The sequence below is a fragment of the Bos javanicus genome, chromosome 28, assembly GCF_032452875.1.
Source record: "Bos javanicus breed banteng chromosome 28, ARS-OSU_banteng_1.0, whole genome shotgun sequence".
Taxonomy (NCBI): domain Eukaryota; kingdom Metazoa; phylum Chordata; class Mammalia; order Artiodactyla; family Bovidae; genus Bos; species Bos javanicus.
In genome coordinates, this window is record NC_083895.1 from 18,057,867 (window position 1) to 18,078,818 (window position 20,952).

Below are 20,952 nucleotides of genomic sequence, written 5' to 3' on the forward strand. Positions count from 1 at the left end.
TTAATTGCTGGTAGAATCGCCCAAAATCAGATTAAAACAAGTCCATTAGACTGGAGACATTATTTTTGTTTCTTTCCAAAACTGTACCATGTCTAATGACATAGCCATATTAGCCCAAATCAAAGAGCCAGACCCCTCATATACATCATGGTATTACAATCTGCTGGCAATACTAAAGACAAAGATGACAGTCATTCAAGCTGCTTTGTTCTTGAAGCACACATACTCCATGACCCAGCATCCTTAAAGCTTTGACAGTTCTTTTAAAAAGCAGTGAAAATTACACACACAATAATGACGGTAGTCCTTAAAGGAAAAAACAAAACAAAACAAAAACTGGAGGCATTTTATAGCTAAACAATTTTATTGGCTTTTTGTGAAATAAAAAACAAAACACAAAACAAACCACCATAGTTAAAGGCCATAATCAGCGTCAACCAAATGAACCAGCCACTTGGTTACAGTAGCTGATAACACTAGTGGATATTATTGCTTATACCCCAGGTTCATTTATATGTCCATTACATTTTGGCAAGATTACAATCACATGGGAGCTTTGGTTGTATAAATTCAACTCTGACTATTCATCGAAAACTCAACTTCTACCATTCTATGATGGGACAGATGCTGATTCTTCCTCTCATTCTGTCTCCTTTCTCCTTCCATTCATGACTTACAACCTATTGACCCAAAATTAAGGTAGATGCATTTACAATCATCCCATCCTTCCCAACACTACTGCCCAGTCCTTTGTCATGAGAGAGTGAGAACATTTCTGGGCCTCTCCCAATTTTGCTAACTGGTATGTATCCACGGCCAGTAATAAGCACTTATCTGTAATCTGGATAGATTTTCAAATATATGTGGTTGTTAACATTGGAGTTTGGACTCAACTGTCTCTTTTCTAACTTCTGAAGGCTAGAAAAAAAAAAATCAACAGCTTTTAGTATCATTAAATTGACCTCTGAATAGAATAAGCCCGAGCCTCCACCACACAACATCCCAAAACAGGTATGGAACTGTGGCCTTAAGATGCTCTGTGTGAGTGCTGTAACATTTTAATTTACAGAGAAGCAGTGATTGATGGCCTCTCAAAAGCCCCCCTGCTCAATACTTTCTATTTTAACACTGAAAACTCAGAATGACAAAGGGTCAGAACTAACTCACAATAGCACCATTTCCTAGACTTTTGGAGTAAAATTCCCGTCTGCGTTGGAGAATGCAGTGACCTTAGACGACCCAGCCTCCAGCTTTGTGCCTTCACAGGCCCTCCAACTGAACTTCAGCAGGGGTGGGTGGTCTGCCTTGGTCTACTTCTGCAGCGACGTGAATTTTCCCTGGGAAGAGTTAAAAACATGGGTCTTACAAAGTGAAGTTGGCCGCAGGTGAGAGACCTGAGGAAGCCTGTTTCTGGTGGGGAGATGTGACAAGTCTGCAGATGAGGGGACAGAGTCCGGGGACCCTCACCCTTGCCCATCTCGATTCAAGTCAGTGGCAAAACTGCATGCAGAAACATGGCAAGATCAAGGAACACTGAGAGACGGATATCTTCATACAGCAATCCAAACACCAGCGCTCCTGTGGTATCTTTTGTATTCAGGTCCACCAGAGAGTTTGCCCTGGATAATGCTGGGATTTAATAAGCCCTTCTAATGATTATAAAGATTATCCTCTTAAATCTAGACATTTTAAACAACAGAAGATTTGATATCACTATATTTTACATGGCACATATAACCATATAATTACTAGCACTTACATAGCAAATATTGTAAATACACATTCTTGGAGTTGACTTGGTAATTATACCAGTGTTATTCGGCAGAACAAAGATGAAACCCTCCCTAACTTGTACTTTGGGGAATTTCATTCCAACCCTTTACTTCACGACAAAAGGATATCCCTCTAATTAAGTAATAATGCTCGTGGGCAAAGAGAATCGCAGGGCGACTTCATGGTTAATGTGTGTCCTGTAAAATAAAGTAATACACAGTATTTTCATTTACAAGAGACCGTATAAAAATATTTTCCAATTTGGAATTTGAAACATGAAAGCTGGATTTTTTTTTTCCTTTGTATAAAAAGAAATGAGATACCAGACTAAAGTTTATTAAGCCTTCTAACAAAAAATATACATATAAGTTTAAGGAATGCAGTGAGCGTCAACTTCCCTTTTTGTCCAGGCTCATTGATGGTGAGCTTGTGCTTTGATCCCAACAAAGATAAATGCACAAAAGTGGAGGAAGATCAGTGCCTGAAACCTGAACTACATGTTATCTCTAAAAATAAGACTCATTTTACAGTAGTGCTTTTGAGTGGCGTGTCAGATTTTTGATTTTTTTTTTTTTCCTCTTCCACCTCAGGCGACCGCTGGAGATGAATTCCAGAAGCACCACTTTCTTCTCGAGTGATGTTTATTTAGTGCAATGTCTTCCTTCTCTCTTTCCCTTTTCACACGCTGGTAGTGGTCTTCTTCCTTTAGGTACCACACAGGAGGCCAGCGGTGCCTCTCAAAGTATTCCTGGTTGTCTGGGGAAGAAAAGGTGCAGATGATGATACCTGCTAGGTTCTGTGCTTAGGCTTCTCTGAGATGATTATCACGTGCATCCTCTCAGCTAACCAATGAGTAGGGACGCTGAGTAGGGCCAGTGGCAGATAATGACACGAAAGTTTGGAGAGGTGGAATCACTTGCCTAAAATTACACAGCTGGACACAGAGAGCCTGAACCCAGGTCCCTTTGCCTTCCCAGACAAGGGTGAAGCAACAAGCTCTGCTTGCTCTGCAGCAGGGCACCCTGAACGACCCCTCTCCCACCCATCTCCACATAAATACCCCCAGCCATGACGTTCTCCAGAGAGAATATCCAACATACAATTCCTTGGGTCATGCATGTCACGTGAATCTGTGACTGCCATATGGCCACAAGGAGTTCTCCGTGAGCCGGGGGCTGTCCATGTTTCTTCTCAAGGGCAGCGAAGGGAAACCCCTGAGTCACAGGTGATGAGAACTGGACAGATGGGGCCCACACAGCCTCACCTGCAGATTTCGATTTGATCTCCTTGCGGAACTTGGAACAGACACTGTTGTAGTTGGTGCAGATGTGGTGCAAACACCAGGCGGCCAACTGGTGGGCATTGTGAAACTGCAGGGAAGTGACCGAAAGGGGGTCAGACCTCTATTTTCTCAAGTGGGACTACAAAGAGATAAAAAGTCATGGTAGGGGTCAAAGAAATAAAGGGCCCAGATGACTGCTTCAGAAACCTGCTGTTTTGACTTGTGTTTTGACTTTGGCCACGGTTTCCACACCAGCCACATCCAAGTGTTTGGCCTCCTCCTCTCACCTCTGGGATATGTGCACTAAAAATAATCACTGTATCAGGAGTTTAAAGTCTGCCTTGCCTCTCTCCCCCTCCCCTCACACCTGCCCTCTAATAAGTGGCCATGGCCTCTGGAAGGCACCAGCCTGCCGCAGAAAGCAGCGATGTCATCTCTGTTTAAGGAAGCCTCGGCAACAGAATCCTCCGTGTCACATGTCAGAGCTCAGCTGGCTGGGGCCAGTGATCTGAAAGAGGAGACTGTGGCATGTGTGACTGTCCTATACCTGTCCTTTTGGTTACATAAGAAGACCAGGCGATGTGGGCAGGGAGGGAGGGAGCCAGACACTCCATGCACTCTCTCCTTTCTGAGAAGATGCACAGGACCATGGCAGCTGAGGTAGCTGTGTCTGCAAAAGACCTGATGCACGAAAATCCATCGTTAACTCCCCAGCTTGTCCCCAGATTTGGAAGGGACACGTCCCTCAGTCTTTCTGTCCAGGCCTCTTTCGGATATCCATGCTATTGTCTGTTACTCTTAATGCTTCTTTGGGCAGCTGAACCCCTGAAACCCACAGCATGCTTCCTCTGAGGCCCCTGTCAATGCCCTGAGCAGAGGCCAAGAGAAAAGCCAACGTCCCTGGAAACTAATTCAAGAAACTCTCTGCAGATCACAAGCCCAGCAGGACAGACAATTTTAGCCAGTGCTTCCAACTTCCCTTGATAGTAGATTTCTCCCTGAAAGTCAGATTAGAGCAGTGCTGTACTGGAGTTGGCTTGTACCTGCCTGAAAGCGTCACTGGGTGCAGCTCTTTGCGACTCTGAGCCCAGTGACTTTGAGTTGTTACAAGTTGGGAAGGTGGGGTATTTACACCATGGAGACTGGAAAATGCAACAGATCATGGTCTTTGCTATCCCCAAGCTGATAGTTAAATACTTACCAGTGCATCCCTGGGTTAGAGTCTAATGAATGAGCTAAGATACTGGAGGCTCCATCCTAAATGCGTCCTCCAAGGCTTTTCAGAGCTTAGCAGGAATGATTTTATTTCCTTCCTGGGTTATGTGTGGGTCAGGGGAGGGAAGAGGGTGGGAACAGAAAGTAAAAAGATAGACACAACTGCTATATTACCTCCATCGGGCTGGGCTATAGGAGATTCTGGGTCATTTGATTATTCTCCAGGAGGAATACTTACTGGAGGGGCACAAGTCTTAAGTTCTCCCCTAGTCCTGTTTCAAAACACCCCCAACTTCCAAATGTGGACGGTCAGTGTTGATGGGGGCTTGTTGATTTCACTGCAGTTGACTTCTGCTCTCAGTTTTAACTTGTAACCTCTATGAGGTTGTTTTTCACACTGGATTTTAATAATTTGTGCTTGTGTTTGCTCCTCTCAGTGGCTTCTGATGGCCCCAAGGGCAGAGAATCTACATGTCCTCTTATCTAAGGTGGTGCCTGGTAGAAGGGGAGGAAATAACAAATCCTTGTTGGATGTTGAGTCAGAAAGAGCAGGTTGCTGTAAAGTCCTGATCCACATTTTCCCCTCTTGAACATCTCTCAGGCCTACAGTCAGAGTGGCCTGAGGAACACGTGATGTAGGCCTGCCTCCTTGTCTTCCTCGGTTGACAAATTCCAATTTGGTGTCTGACGTAAGATTTAGTAAACCACTGCCCTAACCAAGACAGGGAACAACGAAAGCCAAACCCAATAGTCAGACAGAAGTCTGAAGAATGTATTCTTAGTTCCTTCAGAGCGTAAACACATGGCTTGTAAGTCTAGGTCAGGGATTAGATAACTCTGCCTACGTGCCTTGTATGAGGATTTCCCCTCTTTGATGCTCTTTCTGAAACATTCTCTCCTAGTTGTTTCTCAAAATAATCAGTAAAGTTGACAGAGGGTGAATTACCATCCCCATTTCCAACCGATGAGGAAATGGAGGCAGTGTTCAACTTTGTGCCTTAAATAAATTACACAGAGACAAAGCCAAGACTGATCTCTGACCCTCTCTAGAGGAAGAGGGCAGTGTGTTGGGATATGGAATCACAACATCAACAGTAACAAGTGCTGATGTTAAAAAAAAAGGAAAACCAGGAGAGCTGCAGTGAGACCGGAGGCAAAACGGGACTTCACGGAATTCTAGAAACTGCCTGATCTCAGCCAATGCATGTCTGAGAATTCAAAAAGTGGACAGAGGCTTCCCCTCCCGTGCCCTGAGCTGTTCTCCCACATGTGAAGCTGCTGCCTCTGGAGGGGCGGGGCACAAAGGGGCTGGTGTGGGGGCAGGGCCCTTGTTGTTTTTTCAAATGAAGCCCAGCAGGGTGAACAGTGCATGAAACTTAAAACTTTCAGATCTTTTCTGTTGCACACAGCAGGGGGCTTCTGTGACTGATTGGTGACATCTTTATTTGTTCAGATGCAACAGTGGAATGTTTTATCAGCGTTAAATGAACTGGTTGAATACACTGAAAAGGTGAAAGGCAAATTGCTACAAACCTGGGCCAATTCCAAGTAAGAGAGAACTTCCCCATCGATGCCCACACCACTCATGGCGGCCTTGGTCAGCTCCTGGACGGCGTGCTGTTCTGGGGAGAAGAGGGAGCAGGAGAATGTTAGTGCCTGGAGGCTGCCGTCTGGGATCACCTCCGAGGGGAGGAGGTAGGGGGCACAGTTCCATGGGCACTGAATCAAGGGCCCTCTCTGATGTGTGGCCTTTCAGTATGGCGAGTCATGGCTCGACAGTGCACTGCAGACTCTGGGGACACTTGTTAGCCTTTCTGGAATAGCCAGAGTCCTCCAGACCACCTCTGTCCAGTATGGTAACTACTGGCCTCCAGGGACTATTTAAACTTAATTAAAATTGAACAAAGTAAAAAATTCAGGTCCTCAGCCCCAAACTAGCCACATTTAAGTGCTCAGTGGTCACGTGTACTGGCCATCATGGACACAGAAAGTCTCTATCATTGCAGAAAGTTCTGTCTGAGAGTGCTGCTCTGGGCAGGCTAGGACCTGCCTAGAATCCTCGAGACTCCTGTATCTTCCTGCTCAATGGCTTCCTCATTCATATCACTCCAATTCACAATACTCTCTGACTGTGGAGAGGCTAACAGTAATGAGTCCAGATGGGGAATTAAAACTGCTAATGTGTACGTGTGTCTCAGCAGCAGCAGACGAGGGACATATTGTTCAACCTCTGAGATTCTGCTGGGGCGATCTTCAGCCACAAGTCACACAGATCTAGATGGGACCGTCATTTCTGCTCGGATGCTGTGTTCTAGGATCCTATGCTGAATTCAGACTCTGGTTCTGCGACTGAGCTGCCTTTTGCCTCTGTTAGGCTGTTGCTTGCCTCTGGCCTTGACATGAGTGGGTACAGTCTTGACCCAGCATTTCCGGCTCCTTGATGCTTTTTTTCATCTCTAGCATCACATTTAATTTTTTAGTATACTGTCCAAACCATGCTTACTTTCTGCTCTGCGTTTATGTGCTTATCTGTTAGTCTATATGTCTCTCACCTAGTCGACGTGGTCTCAAGTTTGGGATGGTTTCTTTGGCACAGCCTTCCTCCACTGGACTGACAAAGAACTATTTGTAACTAAATCTTCCAGAGGAGTCACTGGGTTTTAAATCTTAGGTAACTCCAAAGTGTTAAATGATAGTTGGCTTGCAGGGCATTTTCACCCCAGAAACTGATTTTTAAACACTCTGTTCCAAACACTCTATACTTACACTAAACAGCAAATACTATAGAAATGATTAAAGGAATCATCTTAGAAAGATGTATATTAAATCATTATAACCATTAATAATAGCATTTACTAAGAAAAATAAACATACATAGACGTCTGTAGTTAACACAGGAAGGTTTCTTTGGGTCAGTTTCTTTCCTGGAGAAATCAGTCCCATGTTTTCATCATCACCCTTAATATTTAAGCAAAAATGGCCCTCCTTCAAGATTGACCACAAATCCTCAGATTTGGCTCCAAATTACTTTTGATTATGTGAAACAGTTCAGTTTATCCTCAAAGGACAAATACTTATAAAAACTGGATAGTCAAATGGCTTGAGGTTCTTACTTATGAAAAAAAGAATTGCCTTCTGTAGCCTCCTAGAGTTAGTATTGAAAAAGCAGCAATACTCATTTGAATCTATGACTTCAGGTTTATTGGTTAAAAAGAGTTTAAAGAATGAATAGCAGGAACTCCCCTAGCTGTCCAGTGGTTAGTACTCCATGCTTCCAATGCAGGGGTTGCGTGTTAGATCCCTAGTCAGGGAACTAAGATCCCACTTGCCATGCAGTGTGGCAAAAAAACAAAAAGAAAATGAATAGCAATACTATTTCTTGTTATCCAGCTGGTGAAGAAGGAAGGTGAGGAGAAAACGTTGATATCCAGTTGGCTGAGCATGGTAGAAACTTGGAGTGCAGAGAAATAAATCTTGTTTTTTTTCTAAAGATACTGTCAGGAAGTCAAGGGCAGGTGTGGCTGGTTGGTTTGTTCATACCTTCATTTTCATTTAATGCTTCAACAGACTTTTACTGAGGACCTCCTATGCTCAGGCACTTCTCTGTGTACAGAGGATATGCCAGTGAACAAAACAGGCACTATCCTGCTTTCCTGGTTAACAAGAGTCAACTAAATGTAGCACCCTTACTGCTAATCAACAACTCTGGTAAATGAAACAGAAGGTTTAAATTCAAGAAAAGGGTATTTGAAAGCATATATCTTATTTAGATCTACTTTGGCTTACTAACTGAGCAAATCTAGAAATGATACATAAGGTTCTGTGAAGTTAAATCAAGTCTCCCTTTTTTCTCTTTTTCCCAAAATGATCTTGACAATGTCAGAACATTTTCTAAAATAGCTTTAAGAAAACCACTTACATAATGCTTACTAGGTGCCAGACACTGTTCTCAGGACTCTCTCTCTTTATATATATATAATCTCTTAACTCATTTAATCTTCATAACAACTCTATGGTAGAATATCATTATCCTCATTTTAAAGAGAGAGAGAAAGCTGAGATACAGACTAATTAAATCAAGTATGAAGTCATCCAGCCAGTAAATACTGGAGCCAAGATCTGAACCCAAGTGATCTGGATCTGTAGCCTATGTTCTTAACTACTGCCTTCTGTATGTGTCAGCAGGACCTATACAAAGTAGGTGCCTAAAAAAACAGTTGCTGAATTGAACTGGGGCTGTTTGATACATTTGATCAGTTCATATCACCCTGTACAAGACAGTCCTATGTTGGGTGATAAAAATTTAATTTTTATTCCCAGGAGGTATTATTTTTTGCATACATGTCATTTTGATAAATATGACAGTCAGATACCGCATGGCCCTGAGTCATCAGCCTTACCTGCAAGTGCAACCAAGTGTGGCAGGCAAAATCTGTTTGCCAAGGCAATTAGTTCCAGTGGGTCCAGGTCCAAGTTCGGTGGCAAGTGCTTAGTATAGAGATAATCCAGGACTGCCTGCATTGACATCTTGTTTATGTTTGGGAGATATACCTGAAATGGTATTTGAAAAGGTAAGTTCTGCTGAAGAAAGCAGTGGGCACATTTTCAGGCTATACTGCTTGTAAATATCCCCGCCATGTGATTCATTATTAGCAAGTCTGGGACACGTGCTCTGGGGCTGTGCGGAGAAGTCACTCACTATTTACAGCTGTAAACATAACAGTTTGATTTGTGGATGACAAAAGAGTGCGGCTGCCTGACAAAGCCTGATTTGGAATTTTTAAATAGCTATTTGGGCTTATAAATCAGACAAATGGGCTGTAAATGTATGATGACATTATAGGCCCTCCTTGCCAAGTACCCTATAATACTCTATTGTGGGGAAAGAAATCTCCTAGCAACATGACAGGTGTTGGGGGGAGCTGCAGACCGCACTGTTGCTGACACACAATAGAGCCCAGCTTTCTAAGATGTCAAAAGAAGACGATGAGCAACCAGCCTAGTTGCCACAGTGACTGGCGTGATTCCAACGTTCTATCAGTAAACGCTAGCATGAAATCAACTATACATCAATAAAAAATTTAAAAAGTATGTGTTAGCATGGTATACACACTTTATTTTTCCTGTGGCACAACCACATAGATTTGGAACTACTGGAAGATTATCAGGTATCAGTAGATGCAGAGAATCTAGAGAGAGCTGGGCTTGGGACATCTTGGGGAACGGCTGGCTCTGAGAATTGTTCCCTGGAGGATCCTGCTAACTTCCTCCTGAGCACGTGTAGTTATGGCGCATATTCATCCAAGCTAGAGTCTGCTGAGGGGCCAGGGGCTGCCTGGGAAGTAGAGTTCTGAATGGCTGGGCCTGGATCAACAGGGATACACACGTTATAGCAGCTGTTCTTCATCTGAGGTTTCCAACTGAACGAGACGTGCCCTGGCATCACAGAGAATGGTGCCACGAGTACTCGCTACTGGAATGATGATAAGAATTAACCTAACAGAAGGCCTCCTATGCACAAGGTACTGTGTAATAAGCTTCCCACATGCATTACATTTTGATCCTTATATCCTCCCTAGGAAGGAGAGACTATTGTTTTTGCCATTTTACAGATAAGTGAATGGAGGTTCAGGGATGTTAAGTCTGGTATCCAGGGTTGCAGAGCTAGGAAGCTGGGACTGATATTTGAACCCAAGAAATAAGATTCTAAAGTCTGTGTTCGGAGCTGCTATGCAGGACTGGAAACCCTTCATGGTAAGGAAGAAAGCTATAATACAGCACTGTATCTAACAGTTTTCAAGAATTAGATTTCTGAATTCAAAAGGATAAAAAGTTATAGACTTAATTCTGGTATAAGCATACAAAAATTACATTTATGATTACATTTATGTATGACATGATTATATCTGTATGTTATATATGATTACATCTATATTATATATTTTAATCTCTCTATGTGTGTATAAGTGTGTGTATATATATGTGTGTGTGTATGTATATGTCTGTGTCTGTATATATATTTGTTTATAAATTGTCTCCACAATCTACAAGGGGCTTGTGGCCACTTCAGTCTTCTAATGGTGTGGTTGCAATTGTTTAAGCTATAGCAACCATCTATATCATTTTCCTGCATAGCCACCAACCATCTCAGAGAGGGAATATCCTTTCGGACAGAGCTTTCCCTAGGTGTATCAAAGAGAGCCCAGAAAAATTCCTAGAAATATTATGGAAATTACTCTTCCTCTCTCAGACACAGTGAGAACAATTGTGATTCTATTAATAAGCTGCGTGGTTACTACCCATCAATGACTTGACAAGTGTGATAGTTTCAAATTTTTTAGCATAACTTCTACAATAATAAGTAAAACCTGGCAAGTAGAAACTATAGCTGATATCATTTTAAAATACAGAAACCACTGTATTGTAATTAATTGCTATTCCAGTAAATCTAACACAGTTATATTTGTGTGGATAAACATTTATGTACACATGCATTTATCTTACATATACATGAACTTTTATCATATGGAAAACATGGCAAATTACATATGGCAAAATTTGATTTCTCTAGAATGGTGTTTGGATTAGCACAATTTTTAGATAATTGAAAGTTAATTAAGTTGTGAAACTTTAAAATTGGGGCCATTGTGATAGTAAAAATATATACATTTTATGAAGTGTTAAGTGCTCTAAAGTGTTAGTGATGATAAATAAAGTCCCAGGGCTTCCTTTGAATACCTGCACTCTCAGGGATGGGGATGTTTCTGAAAATACTAGCTTGAAGGACAGGGTAAGGGGCTGGGGAAGGCCCAGAGATATGTTGCTAAAATGCTGTGTGACCTTTAACAAATTATTCACCATCTCTGAACCTTAGTTTCCTCATCTGTGACATGGGAGAGATTTGGAATAGATGACATCTAAAGCTTTTCCTTCACTAAGATTATGGACTCTGAAGATACTCAGATGACTTAAGCCATTTTTTCTAAGATTGTGTTCTAAGTCATGGCAAAATGGACATCCTAAATAAAAAAAAATTATTTTTGGCATCAGGAGATGATAGATTCCAGGAAGCAGCCCTGCCCCAACACTCCCAATGTCTTCAGAGCATTCTGACATTTGTAAGCATCTATGACCTACTGTTTCCTTCATGTTTAATATAACACTAACACTTTTATTTATAAAAGCTATGGCTCTTTTTGGCAAATAATGTTAGGGATCCTCGGAAGTAACCAACAAATGAAAATAAACAACATTTTAGAACATGCACTTTTTTTTTCCTCGCTGTTGATTTTTTTCCCTGTGATTTCAACATTACTAATAAACTGAGTAGCAACAGAGAGACCATTTTTATAGAACTTTAAAAAATAATATAAATAAAACAAATGGAATTAAAACTGTTGTGCCCTACCTGCTGAATGTAGCTTTAAAAAAAAAAAAAAAAGAATACAATGCTACCCTAAACAACGACCCATATTCCAGTTTAGCTGGTTTAAAAGTTTAATTGCAAAGATCAGCTCAGACTATTAGGCTTATAATTAGAGATGGTCTCATAGAGAATGAGAAAGTATTCTAGATCCAGAGCATTGCTTACTACAACATGGGCATGCATTTTTAATGAACCACTTGCTGAGTACCTCTGGGGAGAGAATTATGCTTACTGCTACATTAAAAGTAATGAGAAAAATAGAAGTAGAATACAGTGTCTTAAATATTAAATGACAAAAAAAGTTAAAAGAACATCAGTGGGCATATTTTATTCCTTTCTGGATATGTATGTGAATTCTATTAATGCAAAAAAAAAAAAAAGGTTGGATTTTGTGGGGGACGTCAGATTTTCACAAAACAATAAAGAATAAAAAGGTGGCCTAGAAAGCACAGGCCCATGCATATACAGGCCTAAATTAACCATAGAACATTTACTGAGACTTCACCTAAGTACCTCTTCTTACCCCCATAACCACCTCTACCACACTCGGCTAGTTTAGGAAGGGACCTGGTGGCTTGTTTGTTACCTGAGGACTTTCAGGGGACAAAGACCTTGAACTCCTCATGGAAACAATTTAACAAGAATCCTCCAGGAAAATAGTCATCGACATTGCTTGAGCCTTTGTATGTTTTAGGCACCAAATTTGACGCTCTACACACATACTTTCATGACTGACCTGCCCTTTGGAGATGGTTCTCTTGTGGTCCCCATTTTAGAGATGAGGACACAGGTCTAAAGAGGGTCGGTCTCTTGCCCAAGGTCAAGCTGAGACTAGAATTCATAACTATAAAACAGAACACTTCTGTGTACCCTGGAAGTCATGAGAAGGGGCAGGAAAGACTGGACTTATCCGCAGCTCACGCCATTCTTCATGTATTAGGTGTCTTGGTACAGACTTTTGGTAGCTTGGTTCCTTGGCCTTTGTGTTTCGAGCTGGGTTGAAACTACATATCTGTATCAGGCTCAGCTGTAGTTCTAAGTGGTGAGCGACCTAGTCCTTGAGGTGGGGAGGGGGTGGGCAGGGTGATGCTAAACAGACGCCACACCAGAGAGAGGCTGTGATGTGACCAGACCCGCGTGCATTCACATTGGCCGCCAAGTTTCTGTTTTGGTCACCTCTCCTGCACATTTTAATCTGGAGACAATTACAGTCCATTCTGAGAAGGGATAAAGGGGATTAGCATCAGTGAGGTCAGCTCTGACAGTGACTCTTTGTGCCTGGGCCCCGGACCTCGATCAACTGCTCCCTGCCAGGTGACAAGCAGGTACCCTCGGGCACATACTTCAGCAAGCTGGAAAAAGAGGGGAAGCGAGTCTTGGGGCTCTTTTATCTTGAGAGATTACTGAAGTTGGTGCTGTGCCAGTTGGATGAGGTTTTATTAATTGGCGGCATCCCCCAATTTTCTTGAAAAAGAGGGAAAGAATATCATCAATGCCTCCAGCATCCACATAAGGCTGACATCATTTTGCATTTAGTGCTTATGAGGTGCTTCACAGGTATTGACACTCACACCTTGCAACCACATTACGGGTTATGACCACATTTTCCAGATAGGGAGGCTGGAGCTCAGAAAGGTGATCACTGGCCCAAGGCCAAACAGCTTGTACGCAGAGGAGTCGGGGATCTAAGCCCCACAGTCCCTTCACTGGGTAGCCTCTACCAGTTGCTGTGGTCTTAGTAATGATGCTCCCAGACACCTTTGATGGTAGAGGAAAGACTTCATTTAGCTGCAGGTGAGGACCTCCTGGTTTACGAAGGCTGGCAGACATCAGAAGAGGTCATCAGGATAATTCTAACATCTTTTCCCCCGACTGTCTGCTGCCGGGGGTTGGTTTAGGAGCAGCTGCAGTCTGTTCTGAAAGCAGGAGGGTGGCCTACTGACAGCCAGCCATCCTGGCTTGTGATTACAGGATTCTGTTTACCTACTTGGGGATGCAAACGCAGGCTCCTGGGTCACAAAGGGAGTGCTCAGATTTCTGGTGTGAGGGCTTCCCTTTGAAGTTAGTTACTGTTTTCTGTGTTTCTGTTACAAGTTTGGAGAGATGTTGAGATAAGCAAAAATAAGCCCATTAGGACAATAAGCTTGATGGGGTGTCCCCAAATATATTTTTAAAAGATGGATAAGAAATATTTGCCAAACTCAACAAAAAATGTCTACCTCTAGAAACAAGTTAGAAATGCTTGAAGGGAATTTTTCTTTCTTTTCCAACAGCTTGTGAAGACGTGGAGATACAAGGTCTCCAAGATGCTGCTTGCTCTGCTCTAATAATATTCCTTTTTTGGAGATAGGGCCGGCATTTGACAAGTGACCCAGTGGCTTCTACTAGATGTAACAGGTAGTCTGAGAGACGCTTTGCTCCATCTCTGTTTCCCTAGAGGTGACAAGCCCTAGACTTGAGGCCCGTTAGGGCAGAGAGCCTCAGGGACTATTACAGATCAAGGGACCTTGAGCATGACCTAGTACATCTCTCACCTTTAGGATTAGGAGACTGAGGCACAGGAAGGTGGCTTTTTAAGATCCCTCACCTGTTGTTGGCAGGAGTCAAGCCCAGGTTTAAGTGACTGAAGACACTTTTCACTGTCTCCAACTCCTAGAAGACAGCGTGCCCCTTCTTTGAGGGGATTTTGATAGTACCTTGCCTGATGACATTTGTTAAAAAATATAGCTGTACATGTTTTCAGGGATGAGGAGCCCTGTGAGGATGAAAGGATATGGGGGGACTTGGGGGTTCACACATAGCAAGTGAACAACAGGCTTCTCATAATTGTAGAATTATGGAAAGAGGGTGACCTGGTACTCAAGCATTGCCTAAAAAAGTCTTCCAAGTTAGCAGTTAAAGAATCAAAGTCCTCTGGCAACACTTTCTAATATAAATACACATGCATATTCATTAAGATGCCGCTTGGGCTTTTCGGAAGGCACCTACCTCACTGTTGGCGCTTTCGACAAATGACCCCCCGAACATGGCAGCCATCCACTTGCAGCTACAGATCAGCAGCGGTTTGTGGGCACTGATGGCTCCATCGTCCAGCTTAAATGTCACATCTGCCCAAGGATGGAGGAAGCACAAGCCTGTGAGCCAGCCTTGCCAGGGGTTCCATCCATATCCATCTGCCCAGTCTCTCCTCTCTCTTCCATACCCTTAACCACTGATGCGGTGTCCACCCCCACCTTGGGCACCAATTCTCTCCACGTCCTCCAAGGATACAAGGAGTAAGCATTTAAAATTATACATAAGGTCACAACACAAATACTGTGAACCATAACGTAACATAAAGGAGAGGAATATTCTTTTCTTATTTAGAAAAGTTTCAACATGGAGAACAGTAGAAAGAATAATAAAACAGTAACTGGTTTATCACACGCTTAATTTTTTCATGTTTGCCTTAGCTATATAAAATGTGTGTAGATATTTTTTAATAGCATACTTCAAGAAAAGTTATGACCAACATAGACAGCATATTAAAAAGCAGAGACATTACTTTGCCAACAAAGGTCCGTCTAGTCAAAGCTATGATTTTTTCAGTAGTCACGTACAGATGTGAGAGTTGGACCATAAAGAAAGCTGAGCGCCGAAGAATTGATGCTTTGGAACTGTGGTGTTGGATAAGACTTTTGGGAATCCCTTGGAGAGCAAGAAGATCCAACCAGTCCATCCTAAAGGAAATCAGTCCTGAATATTCATCGGAAGGACTGATGCTGAAGCTGAAACTCCAATACTTGGCCACCTGATGCGAAGAACTGACTCACTGGAAAAGACCCTGATTCTGGGAAAGACTGAAGGTGGGAGAAGAAGGGGATGACAGAGGATGAGATGGTTGGATGGCATCACTGACTCAATGGACATGGGTTTGAGTAAACTCCGGGAGTTGGTGATGGACAGGGAGGCCTGGTGTGCTGAGGTTCATGGGGTCACAAAGAGTTGGACATGACTGAGCGACTGAACTGAACGCACTCCTAACTACTTTGCCAAGAATTTTCTAAAAATAAGATTCTCCTAGATAACCATACCATTATAACTCTTAAGAAAATCAGCAATAATTCTTTAATATCATCCATTATCTAGTTCATGTCCAATTTTTTCTAATTACCCCCAACTGTATTTTATAGTTTTTTTTTTTTTTTAATAAAAAGAATCCAGTTGAGGCTCCCACTCTGTTTGGTTACAAATCCTCTCTAGTAAGGAAAAGGAGATTTCATCAATTTCACTTAAGGTCCATTGTTTCATTTACTGCAGGTAAATCTTTGTAACATTTCTTTTCATTAACTTTCAAGACTCTCTCTCTACCATGATCGTCAATGTTTGGAGTAAATATTACTCAAAGTTTTAAAATTAATTAATAGATTCAGTGACCAGTTATTAAATGCATATTTCTATGGCAGGAATTATGAAAGATGAAGACAAAAACAGAAATATCTATATAATAATGGAAGTCAAGAAGTCAAATTTTTACAATGAAACATACACAGAGAGGACAATTACAGAACAAAAATAGCACAAGCCTATGAGATAGGATAAGCATGGACCAGTCACTCATCTTAGATACAAGTTATCAGGATGCTTGGGCAACCCTTGGCGCAGTTATCAAAGACAACAAAGGGACAAAAAGCATCCAGACAAGCAGGGCACAGGATGGTGAGAACCCAAAGGAGAAGGGAGAGAAACTGATGAGGCTTTCCAGATGGGACCCTTTCCAGAGGGTCACCAAAATGGCCTCAAGGCTTTCAGCGACCCTGGGATCAAAGGCTGCTGATTTTTGTCATGGGTGCATGCTAAATGGTGAGTAGAAAATATCAGGGAAGGAATCCTGAAGGGCAACTATGAGTACTGAGCTGACTGGCTCAGGCTCAGGGGTAGCTTGACCTACCTTTGAGAAGCACTATGACACCATGGGGCTCTAGGAGGTAGCTTGCATTCAAATCCTGGCTCCACCACTGACTGCTGGTATAAACCATAGGCCAGCTACCTAACCTCCCTGCCTCTCAGTTTCCCCATCTGCAAAATGGAGATCATCATATTTTACCTTTAAGTGTGATGAGAATGAAATAGGCGAATACATATACTTTAGGTACATCGGGAGAAAAGTACTTGCACAAGTCAGCGATCGTTATCTCCCCCTCCTCATGTCTGGCTAATGTTTGATAAAACACAACCAAAGGTCCTGATGGCTTTGCCAATGGACCCGCTCACCTGAGAATGTCCCCTTGCTGAGACACTCTTTTATCCTATTGGCTTTCCGGACATGAAACGCTTTCGTAATCTCCTGGTTCATGAAGGCTTCCTTGTTCATGATGTTTTCCACCATCATCCGCAAATCAAACATCTCCAGGACCTCTGCGATCTGAGCCAGGCCCACCAGATCTTTTTCCTTTTCATCCAGTTGCCCCGTGTAGAGAAACTGGAGCAGGGTCCGGAAAGGGCCTGGCTGGACGGACGCGTCCATCCTGACCACGGTCACGGGGCCCAGCCGCTTTGAGACGGGGTTGACCTGCATCTCCTTGTGCATGCCGATGAACCCCTTGCTCCAGCCCGACAGGGTCTGTGTCTCTGCCACCAGGTCCTCGGCGTCCAGCCCCAGGGTCTCCTGTTGGGACAGGTTCTGGCTCGAGGGGGTCCACTGATCAGCCTGAGGCGTCCTTGGGGTGCCCTCTTCCCTTTCCTCATCTGGGTCAAGACTCTGTGCCCACTCCTGGGAATCCCTGCTTTGCTTCTCTCTCTCACAAGCTCCTTCACTCCAGTGGGGGGTTTCTTCACATTCCATTAAAAAAAGATCATAAAACTTGGAAGAGGAGGTAGCGAGGTAAATTCGGTGTGCAAAGATCTGCTCCTGGTCCTGGAGGATGAAGAGGACGTCGGCACACAGAGGATTGTCCAGTAAACAGGCAGCTTCGTTCGTCCCCGTGGAGGGACATTCTGGAACTTTGATGACCGGTGGGGGGGCTTTTGGAGGTAGGAATGGTGCCTGAAGTAAAGGTTTCTGGACTTTCTTCAGGTGGGATTTCCAGAACTGCAAGTGCCGTCGCGAAATGAGCGCCGCTCGGATTGCGTTGTCAAACACGTCTTTGATGCCAAACTGGTCAAACACACTTGTTTCATAGTAGGGTATACCCAGTTCCTTTGCAACCTCTCGGCCTTTTTCTGGGGGCAGAATATCCCCTCTCTTTATGGGCCTGAAATAGAATATTTTTAACATTTGAATCCATCTTATTTCAGGAAAAAAATAGTAATCAGGGCCTATCTAAGCACCTGTTTTAAATCCTATTCAGACTTTTTTTACTAGACTCTTGAAAAATCTACGACCAACCTCAAATCTTTGAAATATAAAGGACTTATGACGGCAGGGGAAAAAATGCTTTCAGTAGTAACAACAATAACTCAAGCATCACCCATTTCACTAGCTGTTTGTTCCTGGGTAGGTTACTTAACGTTTTTCTCAGTTTTCCCATCTGTAAAATGGGAAGAATAACAGTAAGTACTTGCATCTTAAAGGATAACTGAAAGGTTTAAGTGAGATAATTAGCCCAGCATAGTACCTATTCCACAGTGAGTGCTTGATCAGTGTTAGCTGATAACCATCATTACTGCCACAATCAGCATCATTTTCATCATTTTCCCCTTATGCTTACATTTTGCTTTATAACTTAAAAAGGAATCCACGTTCATTTTCTCACTTGGGTCTCCCAGTATCCCTATGGGTGCTATTTTCGTTCTGTATCCTGAAGAAACAGGCAGAAAGTTTAAAGGTCCTTTCCACTTGGGAAATGTCTTAAGGTCACATTTTAAAGTCACTGAGAGCGCTTTACTAAGCAGTCAGAGTCCAGAACTCCCTAGTTCTAGGCTAAATGATCCATGTCCAACAGCTCACCTAAGTCTCCTCTATTAGTTTTGTGAACCTTCTTTCATATCTCACCCCTTCTCTTCCCCTCTTCAATCAGGCGATCATCTTTTGCCTGGATTAGTACATTAGCCTCTTAACTCATCTTTCTTCAGAATTTTTCCACATTTTAGCTCATAGCATTCACTGTTACACAAAAATTCCTTATGTACTACAAGTATGACTTAGCTGCAATTCTTTAAAAAAAAATTTTCCTCTGGTTCCATAGAGCCCAGGGAATAAAGTCTAAACCCTTCAGAGTGGCACACAAGGCCCATTTACAGTCTAATCAGCCCCCAAGAAGCCAAGCTTCTGGAATCATTATTGGCAGGCAGAACAGTGCTGTAATTACGGTATAACCATGATCAAGACACAGATGAATTCCAGAACGCAGGCAAGATAGGATCTCTTGTTACATTGTTCACAAACACATACTTGATTCTGAGATGCACTCTTAGGAGATGATCTTCCTTAATAAAATATCTGGTGTACAGGACCAAGGGTTATGTTTGTGTAACAGGGACAGGTCTTAGGAGAAATAAGGTAATACTGGATAGAATTTGGATTTGAGGCTCTAGATGGAAATGAGGGAAAACTGCACAGAGTTGCAGAGGTGGAAATAAAGAAGGGTTAACTTCAAGCTTTGCTCCTATAGGCTTTTGGTGGATTACGAATTGATGAATCTCTTTAAGACTTAGCTCAGATACCACCTCCTTCATGAAACCTCAGAATTGTCTACGGAAAGGACTGTGCCCTGGAGCTCTCTGTAACTCTCCTCCACACATGCAGGGTGTGAGGCCTGAGTATCCTAACCTTTGACACAGAAAGTTCTGAGGCCCGGGGCTAGTCCCTCATTTGCCAGGAGGCCTCTTTCCCTCTGCGTGGCTTATAATATGCAGTTCCTAGTCCATGTATTTAAGAATAGAAGGAACATGAAATGTTTTCAGGACATTTATCCAAGATGTACCTAGAACATCAGAAATTATCTTGACAAAGTACCATTTGCTTTTGCTGTGAGAGCATAAAAACTTATGTCTGTATAAAATTTTATAATAAGCTTATTAAGGCAAAGTACATACTACCTGGAAGGAAGGCAGTAATATCAACATTTTGGGAAAACCTATGTTTACCAGCAAAAAACAGAGTCAAGAATAAAACACATATACAATTATTTTTAAAAGAATATTGAAGGAGTACATGTTTTAAAAAAATTCATTCCTCCCAAGATTGGTATCCACATTTTATATAGATGGAAACAAATCCTTCTTCAAGCTGTATTTTAAATGAGTGACACTCTAAAAATAACACCACCAGAGAGCCATTTAAAAAGCAGTATTGTTTTTAACCATAGGTCTATGTAATCTTTAAAAACTGGACACGGCCACCTCAGGAATGAAATACTCTAAGAAGTTGGATGGAGGAAGATGAGAAGGTTAAAAATACTTGGATATGAGTATTTGCATGAACTTGATGTTCATGGGGCCAAGAATCATAGATGATGGCTCTGAATTTCACTTCAGTACAGTTCAGTTCAGTCGCTCAGTCGTGTCGGATTCTTTGTGACCCCATGGACTGCCGCACACCAGGCTTCCCTCTCTATCACAAACGCCCGGAGCTTACTCAAACTCATGTCCATTGAGTCGATGATGCCATCCAACCATCTCATCCTCTGTCTTCCCCTTCTCCTCCCACCTTCAATCTTTCTCAGAATCAGGGTCTTTTCAACTGAATCAGCTCTTCGCATCAGGTGGCCAAAGTATTGGAGTTTCAGCTTCAGCATCAGTCCTTCCAGTGTATATTCAGGACTGATCTCCTTTAGGATGGACTGGCTGGATCTCCTTGCAGTCCAAGGGACTCTTGAGTCTTCTCCAACACCACAGTTCAAAAGCATCAATTCTTCTTCACTCAGCTTTCTGTATAGTCCAACTCTCACATCCATACATGACTATCCAGACATGAATTTCACCTACCTTTATTATAAATCTTAATTTCCAGAAAGACATTATTATGAGTAACTAACATTTTGTTTAACACTTTACCAAGTTCAAAGTGCTTACTTATTTTTTTTTTGCTGTACTTGGCAATATGCAGGATCTTAGTTCCCCAACCAGGAATCAAACCAGCCCCCCTTGCATTGGGAGCCGAGTCTTAACCACTGGACTACCAGGGAAGGCCCCAAAACACTTTTATACACCATATCATAATTAGAGAACTCACTTTAAGCTCTGGCCAACCATTTTACAAAAATGGGTTCCTGACTAAGATGATGGTGAAAGGAACATTGGGGTACATGTGTCTTTTAGAATTGTGGTTTTCCCA

The 20,952-nt window shown here is 42.5% G+C and overlaps 1 protein-coding gene across 11 annotated transcripts in view; it reads right to left on the minus strand.

The window, feature by feature from the left end:
• Positions 1-341: 341 nt before the first annotated feature.
• The window catches only part of RHOBTB1 (Rho related BTB domain containing 1), a 141,812-nt gene continuing 121,201 nt past the window's right edge, over positions 342-20,952 (minus strand). For 10 of the 11 annotated variants that reach the window (XM_061405063.1, XM_061405066.1, XM_061405072.1 and 7 more), the window contains 6 exons: positions 16,950-17,929; positions 14,685-14,803; positions 8,671-8,821; positions 5,804-5,892; positions 3,038-3,143; positions 342-2,529 (listed from right to left, as the gene is read on the minus strand). In XM_061405063.1, coding sequence (XP_061261047.1) covers positions 2,360-2,529; positions 3,038-3,143; positions 5,804-5,892; positions 8,671-8,821; positions 14,685-14,803; positions 16,950-17,929 — 1,615 coding nt within the window. In that variant the 3' untranslated portion in view covers positions 342-2,359. Of the gene's footprint in view, positions 2,530-3,037; positions 3,195-5,803; positions 5,893-8,670; positions 8,822-14,684; positions 14,804-16,949; positions 17,930-20,952 lie in introns of those variants that run through there. The other variant, XM_061405074.1, reaches the window with a different exon arrangement.